This window comes from Podarcis muralis, chromosome 5, assembly GCF_964188315.1.
Source record: "Podarcis muralis chromosome 5, rPodMur119.hap1.1, whole genome shotgun sequence".
Taxonomy (NCBI): domain Eukaryota; kingdom Metazoa; phylum Chordata; class Lepidosauria; order Squamata; family Lacertidae; genus Podarcis; species Podarcis muralis.
This window is the reverse complement of record NC_135659.1, coordinates 20,853,458-20,866,409: the sequence shown is the minus strand read 5'-3', so window position 1 is coordinate 20,866,409 and position 12,952 is coordinate 20,853,458. Positions and strand designations below refer to the sequence as shown.

Sequence of the window (12,952 nt, the reverse complement as noted above, 5' to 3'; positions counted from 1 at the left end):
GTCTTAGGACAGCCAGCAGTAAAACAAAAGTTAGAGGCATGTTTGGGAGTAGAGATTGCAGACCTTCCAAGTGTTCCTCTTTTCCAGGGGCAAAGATGCCACCCCAGTTTCTGATTTGATCCCGGAATATCCCGCTTTTTTCCTTAGGACATCCCTATTTTCATTGGATAAATGTTGGAGGGTATGGAGTCATGCAACCCCCAAGCCTAGGAGATAAGTAGCTATAACCTTTAGAAGACATCTAAAGATACAGGGAAGGTTTTTATTTTATGTTTAATATTTTATTATGTGTTTATGCATGTTAGAAGCTGCCCAGAGTTGCTGAGGCAACCCAGTCAGATGGGTGGGTAATAATAATAATAATAATAATAATAATAATAATAATAATAATATCATCAGATGGCCTCATCTTCATTGGAGAAATGTTGAAAGGTATGCACAAAATAGCTCTCTAGGTTTGGTCTTAGGACAGCCAGCAGGAAAAACGAATGTTTGGGAGTAGAGATTGAGTAGAAGGGGAAGGGAGACTTTCAGTGGGAAGCAGTAGTATTGTAAGTTATGAACTGAAGCCAGGATAATGTGATATTGCCTACTTTATCACCAAGGCCTGGTTCACGCTGATTGTGTGATGACTGCAGCGTCAAATGGCAATTTACACGTGAGAATGAGTTATCACAGATCAATCCTCGCAAAGAGGTCTGGGGATCCCTTGCCGTTCAGCTGAGCCCATTCATAGATTCTGGGGGCAAGTTGACATGGGCCATATAATCAAATTGTGAGAAATCAAATGATGTCTGTGCATGCGTGAACTGGTTCTCAGTTTTCAGAGCAGCATTGGGCTATAAATGGAAGAGAACAGAGGAGAAGGGCCTAGGCAGTTGGTGCCTCTCTCTGAGGCTTCGTATGTCTAGGAGACGTGAAAGTAAATTAGGGAAAATGTGCCATTCTTGAAGTCTTTTCTGAAGGGATGATGGTACGTTCTATGGAATAGCATGCTTGTCAAGATATAACAGGAGCCCATCATCCGCACTTTTCTGGGGGAGAAATTGAAAACGTTTTTGTTTCAATCTTTCCCAACTGGGTGAATGGGCCTGTGCTATGGGTGTCCCGTTTTTCGCTAAATTGTTTTGTCTTAAACTTATTTGATTTTTTGTGTGTTTTTAACTGCTTTTAACTGTTTTTATTGTACATCGCCTTGAGGCACTTACATGAAAGGCAAATAATACATTAATAATGATAAGTTGAGTAAGCACAGGAAAAAGTGCTCAGCATGATTGTAAGTGATTTAGAAAGCAACGACAAAAATCATGACATTCTTGAGCATTAAGAAAAAAAGCTGTTTCATATGAAACATACTGTACAGGAACATACAACTGACATTAGAAGGAATTCCGTCAGCCCTCTTGTATTTGCACATATGTAAGAGATGGCGTTTGTTTATAAATCCATTACTTTTTATGCAATGTTAAATGAGGACCGTGTGATTTCTGGTAGATCCAACCCACATAGGGGCTGCCTTTGTATTTGTGTGGTGATACAGCATTCCTCTCTTCTTTAATATTTTTACAGGCTTCATTGCCAGGTCCAAATGCCCGTAACATACCATGTGATTAGCCTGCTTCGAAAGTCTGGTTTTACAGTAATTATGAGAATATTTGGGTTTGAAAAACTACAGTGAGTTCAAGTTGCCCTTAATGAATAGCAGGCTTGCTAACTGGTTATCATTACCTTGCCATTCAAGCGCTGGGCTTTCCAGCCTCCCAGATGTTTCTGCGGTCTCGGCGCCCGCAAAGTGTGGGGCTGTTTGACAAAAACCTGATCTTACCTGCCTGTTTCGGATATCGTGTTCAGATATTCTTACTGTCACATGCTGTTTTCGGAGCACTGCTAGTTCAAAAGAGAATTCCTTGCTGCAAACATGGAAACAGCACTTTGAGAAACAGCATCTTTACCTGACAGAGGTTGTCTCCGATGCAGCCTGGGGCAATGTTGATCAGCGTGCTCTTTCTGATGACAGAATCTGATGAAGTCGTGACAGGGAAGAATTCCAGTGGTTGGTTGCCCAGTCTTAAATCTTGGATGCAGCCTTTGAAATATCCACCATTTACATGGGTTTCTTGGTCGTCGGGTAATCCTCCGATGTACATAATATCACCGCTCTGGATTTTTATTACAGGGATAGAAATGTAGCCCAGGTTCTGCGAAGACTGGAATAGCTCGGTCTTGTTTGGCTTGATTTTTAAGGATATCAAATAGAAATTTCCATCATTCACAGGCTGTGTTCCAAGGAGTTTGTCAGAGCTTAGGCCTGACGCCAGGAGTTTCCCACCTTCCAACCAGACCTTAAGAAATAGGATTGCGCCTTTTTTCAGAGACAGCAACAAGCCAGAAGGCTTGCGTGTTCGGACAAACATTGAGATTGTCACACTTTCGTCGTCGCTGCCCTCTAAAGGAAAAGCAGCAAACCCTTTGGATTCCTCATGTCCAAATCTTCCTGGAATGTACTCTTGAGTTCACATGGCAAAAAGAGAGAAAATAATGCATCTTTAAGACAGGAGTACTGATGGAAAAATGGACATATCACGAAACAGATCAGGAATGCTCTGGCATTCTAAACTAAACTACCTGATGCCTGATGGCACTTTCAGTGGCAAACTACTATGGTTTGTACCACTCCTTTGAAAGATGCATTACAAACCCTGCAAAGCAAGTGCAGCCTTTTAAAGATTGAGATATATAATTCTACCTTCTGTCTGAGATGATATGATATAACTGGCCCCAATTCAAAGCTAGGAGACCAGCAATGGCTGGTTCTAATGCTTCAGTTTCAGTCCTTTTGGGAAGGCAAGGGTTGTGACCCATACGTCTTACATTCCTCATTTCCAATCTCACCAGGCATCGCCCAACATTCTGTTCAGAAGTTCTGTTTTTCTCCTGATGGCCCATCTCTAATGTGCGAGGCAAAGACAGATAACATATTGAGTGTCTTGAACACTGTGGCCCCAACGTTGTTTCTCTTTTTGTTGGATGACTCCGTGAATTTTGCTCATGCTCGGGGACTGTTGGCTGTCAAACCTGAATTGGGAAGGATTTCCTCCTGAATTTTAGAGGGCAAGGGAATTGTTGGCCTCCCCCTTCAACATACATTTTGGATCTTATCTGCCAATCACAGGGGCCAACGTTGGACAATTCTGTCTCCCTATGAGTCTGATGAAAGTTCTGAGGAAAAAGTATGAGAATAGCAAGCTTGAATCCCATGGAAACACATACAAGAAAAGAACACTTCCTTAGTCCCTGCAAGCTGATTCTAGATATCTGTCACAATGTAGAAACCACAACTATTTGATTTAGGAAACAATCCAGGTTAATTCCCCCATTCCCATGTTGTTTTCAGCTCAGCCTGACTCCTACCATGCAAAAAGAGAGGTCAGTGTTGACTGAATCGGGGATGATACAGAGTGGGCCCTATGAAAGGAAACATTTTCTCTGATGCTTGCACCAGAGCAGGGCCTCTAGTCTGAGTGGATCCCAGCTCTGTAGCATATGCGCTATGCTTGTTGATCAAGCCATACAGCAGACTTTTCGTCTTGGGACATCAGGCAGCAATGTTGCTTCCTCTTTCTCCTTCTGCTGTGTTCAGCTCTAGATAAGCTTCTAATAAGGTGTAGGCTGGCAATTGGATACGTGCCTCTTTGTGTCTATTTTGGGTGTTTTGCCATCAGCTCTGAGGGATGTGAGACCCAATATGCTGTAACAATCTTTAAAAAAAATAAATTGGGATTTGCTTTGGCAGTTCCCGTTGTACAGATTTCCTTCTGGTTATAGCCAATCTACTGATGTGCTGTATTCTCCTCATTAGACTAAACTGAAAATTTAGTTGACCAGGTATGATGGCTGATCATCCTTTGGGCTGATGTTTTCTTGATCTGAAATCAAGTATGGCACAAATGCCAATCTCTCAAACAACAACAACAAACCCCAATAAGCAAAAATCTTAAAACGTTCAAGTGAAAGAAAATGGCCAAACTTAAATCTTATTTTTCTTCTTGTACCTTCAAATCTTAGAATTGTAGAGTTGGAAGGTACCACAGGGGTCATCTAGTCCAACCCCCTGCAATGCAGAAATCTTGCCCAATGTTAAGATCGGCCTTGTACAGAGTACACAGGTTGAGAACCCAGGATATTGTCTGAAGGTACATGAAGCTTGCTAAAGCTAAGCAGATCTTGGTCTAGACCAACATCCCAGATGTTGTGGAACTACAGCTCCCATCACCCCTAGCTAGCAATGATGGGAGTTGTAGTCCAACACCATCTGGGGACCCACAGGTTGAGAACCGCTGGTCTAGACAGAGCCTAGATGGATGACCACCTAGAAGCCAGATTTATGCCACCTTGGATTCCATGATGGGTGATCAGCACATGTAAGAAAATAGATGAAGCAACTATACAGCTAACACGAGCACGTGCCCCAAAGGACCAACTGGCTTACTAACTTTCAGAGAAGATCACGCCTAGGATTGGACAAATGATGTTGGCTTCTTCTCAAGCTACCTTCAGTCTTCATTGAGGCATGGCAACAACATGGTAAAGTTCAGGAAAGATTTCAAATAAATACTTGTCAGAGCTGCTCCCCGATCCCAGCTCACAGAGGATCACGCTAGCCAGCGTTCGCTTTATAAAAGTCTTTATTGAGTTACAGTTTCCATTTCCAAGCTGCTGCGTGCAACTCTACGTCTTATGGCTAGACCGGCGAAGCTCCGTCTGAATCTCCGCCCCTCGTACACCAACTTAATATCCTCGCCTTACTCCACCTTTTCCGCCTGACCGTCCTTCTCTGGGTCCCTCTGCCCCCCGTGGTCTCCTCCCTCCGGGACTCCTCTGACGCTGACCCCCCGGACCCTCCTGTCTCCTTGCGTCGGGCTTTAGGACCTGGCTCCCTTTCCGGGCTGCTTACTGCGCCGCCTTCCTGTGCATTTGAACTTGGCGCGCGCGCCCAGCCTTCCACTTTCCGCTTGACCGTTTCTTCGCTCCCCGATGGGGGCGTGGTCACTCCTGACTCATGCCCTCCTCCCTGCTGCGAGCTGCCAGGGCTCGATCCCTGACGTCCTTCCTCTCCACTGCGCTCTGGTGGGGACGCTGGCCCCGATTTCCAACTGCTGCCCTCTGAACCCCCGCTGGTCCCTTCCTCCTGGGGTGTCCCCCTAGGCCCCCCCTTTGCTCTGGCCACTGGCGCCCCTTTCTGTGAATCTTCCGATTCACTGGAAAGACTCGGAGATCTCGGGTCGTCGTCATCACTCATCCTTTCTTCGGACTCCTCCCCCTCGCTCTCTGTTTCCTCCCTTGCCCTCGCCTCTGCTCCTGAACCCCTGACAATAATAATAATAAAGTGGGATGGAGTCTCATCATTTACTCAAATAGTGTGGTGACCTAGGGAGGCTCTCCTAGTGCCTTCATTATATATATTTTAGGTGCCAGACAGAAACATTCCCCTTCAATCGGGCCTTTGGCTGATTCATATTCTACAGTCTTTAAAATGTGTCTGTGGGAAGGGGGGGGGTATTGTTTTGCTGTTATGTTTTACTTATTTTCTTTTTTTTTTTATCCTGTATTTTATTCTGTGAACTGCCCCGAAATCTTATGGTGCTAAATCTAAGAAATAAATACAGGTGCTAATTAGTGTGGATCACATGGAATGGGAAGCGGCTCCTTGAACACCACAACAGTTCAGGGCAGCTGATCCAAAATATTCTGGAAATTATTTGGAGGTACACTATTATGTGGAAATGGCTTCCCCTCTAGGTCAACTTCACCATATGGCAGGGTGAAGTGGCTTGCTTCTGGGCACGATTCAAAGTACTGGTACTTTTACCTTTTAAGTTCTAAATTGCATTGGGACTGGATTACTTAAAAGGGTCACTTTTCACCACACGAGCCTGCCTGAATATTCATGTTTGACGTCTGAGACTCTCTTCCAGGTACCCCACAGCAAAGGAAGAAGAAGAAGAAGAAGAAGAAGAAGAAGAAGAAGAAGAAGAAGAAGAAGAAGAGTAGTAGTTTGGATTTGATATCCTGCTTTATCACTACCCGAAGGAGTCTCAAAGCAGCTAACAATCTCCTTTCCCTTCCTCCTCCACAACAAACACTCTGTGAGGTGAGTGGGGCTGAGAGACTTCAGAGAAGTGTGACTAGCCCAAGGTCACCCAGCAGCTGCAGGTGGAGGAGCGGAGACACAAACCCGGTCCCCCAGATTACGAGACTACTGCTCTTAACCACTACACCACACTGGCTCTTAACCACTACACCATGCTGGCTCTCTAATGTTCAGGCACATGAACATTAAAAAACTTATTGATGCCTAGTCAGATCATCATTTCCTCTAGTTCAGTATTGTCTACATAGCCCAGCACCAGTTCTCCAGGGTTTAAGGTAGAGGTCTCACAGAGCCCTACCAGGAAATGCCAGGGATTGTACCTGTATGCAAATCAAATGCACTGAACTATAGTCCTTCCACCAATTTAGCAGGATTTAAGTGAGAAGCGGGGAGATGAAGGCAAGAACTGATGTCTAAACAGCCCCGGGAGGCTTTCTGAAGTTAAAGTGTTGGCCCTTGCGTGGCAAAGGAAGGGCTGAGGAGGTGTATCATTTGGTCCTCTGCTTCAGGCAGCAAAATATCTTAAGCCAGGATGGCTTCCAGAAGAAGAAGAAGAAGAGTTTGGATTTGATATCCTGCCTTTCACTCCCTTTAAGGAGTCTCAAAGTGTGACTGGCCCAAGGTCACCCAGCAGCTGCATGTGGAGGAGCAGAGACGCGAACCCGGTTCCCCAGATTACGAGACTACCGCTCTTAACCACTACACCACACTGGCTCTCCACAGTGCTATATTAATAGATGAAACGGCCCCAAATCAATAATCACAATTGGCTAATCTGAACTAAAACCTTTAATGTGCGGTTTCACAGACCAAACAACATCAACAGCGTTAACTGGAGTTAAACAAAACAAACCCTAGCTGGTCAAAAACTTATAATCAGACTTTTTGTTCATAGGGCTGGAAAGCTGCTTTGGTGCTGACCTCTCTCTCTCTCTCTCTCTCTCTCTCTCTCTCACACACACACACACACACACACACACACACACACACACTGCCTGCAGTGTTTTATTTTAATGAAATGATTATAAGACTCATGAAAACAGGGGTGATCATTGTGGAAACCTGCCTTCTAAGTGTTACAGGATTCATATCTGGCTCAGTTTATTTAGTATGGGGAAATAAACCCCTGACTTATTTCTGAATAGACAATTTCATAAATAATATGTGAGAAATGTTTTAATTTTGTGAATGAGATGATCTTAAACTTCTTTCTTTACGTGCTTGTTAAAAACAAGGCATATGTCCATAAATCTTTCCCCTCGGTGTTGAAATGGTCATTTTTAAGCATGAAAGGTTAGTTTATTAAAAAAAAAACCACCATCTCTCTCTATTAAGGGAGTACTGGAAAGACATTTTTCTTGTTGAAGAGAGGTCGCTTATGATGCAGCAAAGCCGGCGAGTGGCAGTTAGACGCGCAACATTGCAAAGAAGGCAAAGGAAGCAGGGTTAGTCTTTAAAAAGGTAGCACAGCGAGCTTGCAGTTTTCAATTACTCTGCTTCAAAAGAAATATTGGATCTGGTATGTGGTTTGATGGGCATTTAGCATAACCTTGGTCAATATTAACCTCTTGAGCCATTACGTCTGGATGCGGATGGAAATAAATCAACTTTGTTGCTTGCCTGCTACTGCTGAGAGAGCGCAGTCTGCAATGGAAATCCTTCCCAGCACTTACTGTTTGTCAACTTCTCTTTAACAAAGATGCAAGTAATTTCTGTACCACAAAGCACGCAGCAGCAGTGCTTTGAAGAGCTCTTCCATTATCTATAAATTCCAAAGCGAGTGTGCCCTTGTATATTAGGAATTTAAACTTTAATGGATAGTTTAACCTAGTAAAGCTATAATCCTGTGCACAATTGTGGTCAATTAAATTTATGCCCTGCCCTTCCTTCCAAAGGAGCCTAGGGAGGGAAACGCACAAGCAATAAAACGTTTAAAAACATCCAAAAGCAATTCCTATACAGATGCTAACTGGGAAAGATCTCTACTTTTCGGAAGAAACCTCCATTCAACTGACTTGGGAGTAAGCTCCATTCAATCCACTGGGACTCATTTCTGAATAACCATGAAGAAGATTGGCTGAAAAGCTTTAATAGACCGATTGGTGATGGTCAATTGTATTCAGTGAGGTTGCAGTTTAAAGGGATACTTCCTTTTATGTTTGATTCTTTTTATTTATTTTATGTTGGTTGTGGTAAACAACAACTTGGCCTTTCGCTTCTGTCCAACTCTCTGAGTGATTGCAAATCTTGTTGCATTCAGTGGTTCTCACTCCCAAGTAAACGTGTTTGGGGTTCCAGTCTTTGTTTCTTAAGTTGCAAGTTGCATTTGCTACCTCCAACACACCCAAAAGTCACCTACTAGGGCTTTAGTGATACGCAAATGTGGTTATATTTAATTAATTATTCAGTTAAGAGACAATTTCTTAATCAACTGGCTATTCGATATAATTGGTGGGCAACCCTAATATGTGTCCATTTGGTGCACATAGAATCATAGACTTGAGCTGGAAGGGGTGACAGTAGCCATCTAGTCCAACCCCTGGCAATGGAGGAATCTCAGCCCTTCCCTCTGGGCTCTCCCAGCCTGAGGTTATAGCTCTCCCTCAGTCCTAGAAGAGGAGCCCCCCATGAACAGTCCCATCAAATCCACAGTGTAGACTAGCCAGTGCCTGAAAACCTGGACATGGTATGGGGTGGAAGGTTCACAAGCTATGAAGGACTTGCTCACAAATTTATTGACAGCTGCACGAATTATAGCTAGGAAGTGGAAGGGGCAAGCAGAGTATCAAATGGAAGAATGGTATAGAGAAGAAGAGAATAAGAGTTTGGATTTGATATCCCGCTTTATCACTACCCGAAGGAGTCTCAAAGCGGCTAACATTCTCCTTTCCCTTCCTCCCCCACAACAAACACTCTGTGAGGTGAGTGGGGCTGAGAGACTTCAAAGAAGTGTGACTGGCCCAAGGTCACCCAGCAGCTGCATGTGGAGGAGCGGAGACGCGAACCCAGTTCCCCAGATTACGAGACTACCGCTCTTAACCACAACACCACACTGGTGTGGGATATAGCTATTAATGATAAATTAACATGTGCCATTAAGGCAAGATGGAGAACATGCAGGAGAAATAGTTTCGAAGAGATACGGAAAGTTTTTGTGGAATTTGTACTGTTAAAACGGAAAGGGGTCAAACCACTGCAAGAGGTGTTAACATTTTGGGAGGTTGGATAGTTACAATGGAATGGTCTCAGTGGTGGGGTGCACATTTTTATTCCTATTTATTTATGATTATTAATTTGTCAAAATAAAAAATATATAAATCGATAATGTTTTTAAAAACAAAACCTGGAAGTGGTAAGTCAGCAGAGCTTTTATGTCAAGGAGATGTGGCAAAATGCAGTATAAGCTTTAGCAGCCTATGCAAGGCCTCAAATCACCTCAGTTCTTGTTTGAAATAACACCTCCCATAGTTCATTCAGCAGGGGGCACTGGGAACTGTCCAGGGTTTTGACTTTAAGCAAGTGACCTAGTGACCTGCCTTGACTTTGCCTGGATTGGGCTTGGCCCACTTTGGAAGAGCTCCTGTTTATTTCTCCCACTTTTCCCCAAGCCACAATCCCAGTAAGCTGAACATTTATAGGAAATGGGGATGGGCGGGGCTCTTTTACACTCATTCAGACGTATGTCTGGAAAATTCTATAGTCCAGGACACCTCAATTACCAGAAACGTCTGAAAATGTGGCAGCTGTGTGTCTCTAGGGCATCCCTGTATGATAAAGATCTTTCTGGACCATGCAAACAGTTGTTTGCTTTCTCCCCCTAGAAATGGGGGGCACAAGGTAAATACTAGTAGGCCACCCAGAAAGCTGAAATTTGGTACACTCATAGCCCAAGGTACACTGATTGTGACTGAAGTTGGAAACAGGACATTTTTGTACTGATCTTGGAGCATGTAGCTTATCTCATAAAAGAGACCAGTGTTTTAGCACAGAACAAATGAACCTGTGCATTAGGCTGAATTTTGGTGTGTTGGAATTCAGCATCCTTGTTTAATATGGATTTGTGGGAGGGTGATACTCCCTTTTGCATCCAGGAACATGTATCTACAGATATTATTTATGTGTGTTTTTAGGATTATATGTGTATGGCAATTCACTTATTTACGGACTTACACACACACACACACACACAGAGAGAGAGAGAGAGAGAGAGAGAGGGAGGGAGGGAGAGAGAGAGACTCCTGAACGACAAATGCTGTATTCAGTGTATCTTATGCAGTGCTGGCCTAAGACACTTTCCTGCCTGAAGTGAATCCCCAATGGCACTCTCCCCTCCTGCTATGACCCATGCTTTTAAAAGGCTTGTTGTGCCAGATCTTGTTCCTGCCTTCATTGACTCTGCTGCCCTCATTGTGCCCCTTGAAGCTAGCCCTGCAAAAGAAGAGGTCATCACAGAAATATGACCAATGTTCCTAATATTTTCCCCATCCTTCTCATTCTTACAGCTAGGTAAAAGGTAAAGAACCCCTGGAAGGTTAAGTCCAGTCAAAGGTGACTATGGGGTTGTGGTGCTCATCTCGCTTTCAGGCCGAGGGAGCTGGCGTTTGTCCACAGACAGCTTTCCGGGTCATGTGGACAGCAGGACTAAACCGCTTCTAGTGCAATGGAACACCATGACGGAAACCAGAAAGGACCGTTATGAGTGCCAGAGCACACAGAAATGCTGTTTACCTTCCTGTCCCAGCGGTATCTATTTATCTACTTGCACTGGTGTGCTTTTGAACTGCTAGGTTGGCAGGAGCTGGGACAGAGGAAAGGGAGCTCACCCCGTCGCGGGGATTCAAACTGCCAACCTTCTGATCGGTAAGCCCAAGAGGCTCAGTGATTTAGACCACAGCGCCACCTGCATCTTAGAACTAGCACTGTGATGCCCAGTGTTGAACTCCAAATGACATCTGCGATCAAATCTCCCATTTCTTTGATTTCTTTCTTTTGATAAAACCAAGCTGCAGATTATCCTGATTCATATCAGGACCCCAGTGCTGGAGCCCAGTTAACCCTTTCCCCTGTGCCATTTCCCCTATCAAACCCACCCCTGCACCAGTAGGTTTCCCCCAGCAAGGCAAATAGCAATGGGGGGGGGGGGTCATTTTCATTGAGAAAACTGCAGGGGGAAAGGGTTAAAGGAGCCAGTGTGGTGTAGTGCTTAAGAGCGGTGGACTCGTAATCTGGTGAACCGGGTTCGCTTCCCCGCTCCTCCACATGCAGCTGCTGGGTGACCTTGGGCCAGTCACACTTCTCTGAAGTCTCTCAGCCTCACTCACCTCACAGAGTGTTTGTTGTGGAGGGTGAAGGGAAAGGAGAATGTTAGCTACTTTGAGACTCTTTAAGGGCAGTGAAAGGCGGGATATCAAGTCCAAACTCTTCCTCTGTTATAGCAGTCCCAGTCCAAATCCCCTCCCTGCAGCTACTTTTTGTGTGTGTGTTTGGGGGGGGGGAGGCGAATTAAAGAGCTGGAAGATATGATTACAGCTCTCTAACATTTCATCTAATCCGACTATCAGTTTATTGAAAGAAGGTAAGCTGATCTCCATTTTGCCAGTTACTTAAATCAACACACATATGTGTGCACAGACATGTTGTTTTTTATGCTGACAGGCAGATGTTTTTGGCTAGTATAGGAAATCGACTTGGGTTTCTTTATACCTTTGCCGTGAGCCAAACCTATGCATGAGGTAAACATGTGTGAGAAAGTGTTGCAAAGTTTTGACTAACTAGACAATATGAGTACAGTCATATCTCGGGTTAAATATTCTTCAAATTGAGCGCGTTCGAGTTGCGCTCCTTGGCAACCCGGAAGTAACGGAGCGCGTTACTTCCGGGTTTCGCCGCTTGCACATGCGCAGACACTCAAATTGACGTCACGCGCATGTGCAGAAGCGGTGAAAAGCGATGCGCGCATGCGCAGATGCACCGTCGCTAGTTACGTTTACCTCTAGCTGCAAACGGGGCCCCGGAACGGATCCCGTTCGTATCTAGAGGTACCACTGTATACCTTAACCATTTCAGAATACAGTGGTACCTCGGGTTACATACACTTCAGGTTACATATGCTTCAGGTTACAGCCTCCGTTAACCCAGAAATAGTACCTCGAGTTAAGAACTTTGCTTCAAGATGACAACAGAAATCATGCTCCGGCAGCGCGGCAGCCGCAGGAGACCCCATTAGCTAAAGTGGTGCTTCAGGTTAAGAACAGTTTCAGGTTAGGAACGGACCTCCGGAATGAATTAAGTACCATATTTAACCCGAGGTACCACTGTATACTTCATGTTCCCTGTTTTCAGAAGAGATGTACTGCATGTTTGGATTTTTCTAAAATTTTGAATGCCTTGGACCATCTTCTGAAAGGAATACTCTACAATTTGGATACACTCATGGGAGGGGGGGGGGTCAGTGAGACTGTTAGTTGCTCCCAATCTTCTCTTTCACTTCCCTTCCCCACCTCTCTCGCTCTCGCTCTCGCGCTCTCTCTCTCTCTCTCTCACACACACACACACACACCTTTAATCAAAATGGTAGGATGCTGTGAATTGAGAAGAATATTGCGGTTAGGGAGAAGTGGGCAGGGGGAGTTTCAAATACTTTCTAATCATTCACAACAGTCCTAATGGAAGTATAAGCTTCTCTTGGAGCTGCATGGTTTTAATTTTGCTTCATATAAAGAGGCAAACATATTTACCAGATGGAGTCCCCCTATCCCAAAGTTGCTTTTCAAACCTTTGGATAAATTACTGCTCAACTTC

General features: G+C 44.4%; 1 protein-coding gene across 8 annotated transcripts in view; it reads right to left on the bottom strand.

Annotated features, from left to right (window-relative positions):
* Positions 1 to 12,952, bottom strand: part of CRB1 (crumbs cell polarity complex component 1) — a 146,218-nt gene that overhangs the window by 28,724 nt on the left and 104,542 nt on the right. For all 8 annotated transcript variants that reach the window (XR_013392852.1, XM_077928368.1, XM_077928371.1 and 5 more), the window contains one exon: positions 1,953 to 2,506. Coding sequence is in view for 7 of the 8 variants with exons in the window: in XM_077928368.1 (XP_077784494.1) it covers positions 1,953 to 2,506 (554 nt within the window). In the remaining variant the exon portion in view is untranslated. The remainder of the gene's footprint in view (positions 1 to 1,952; positions 2,507 to 12,952) is intronic.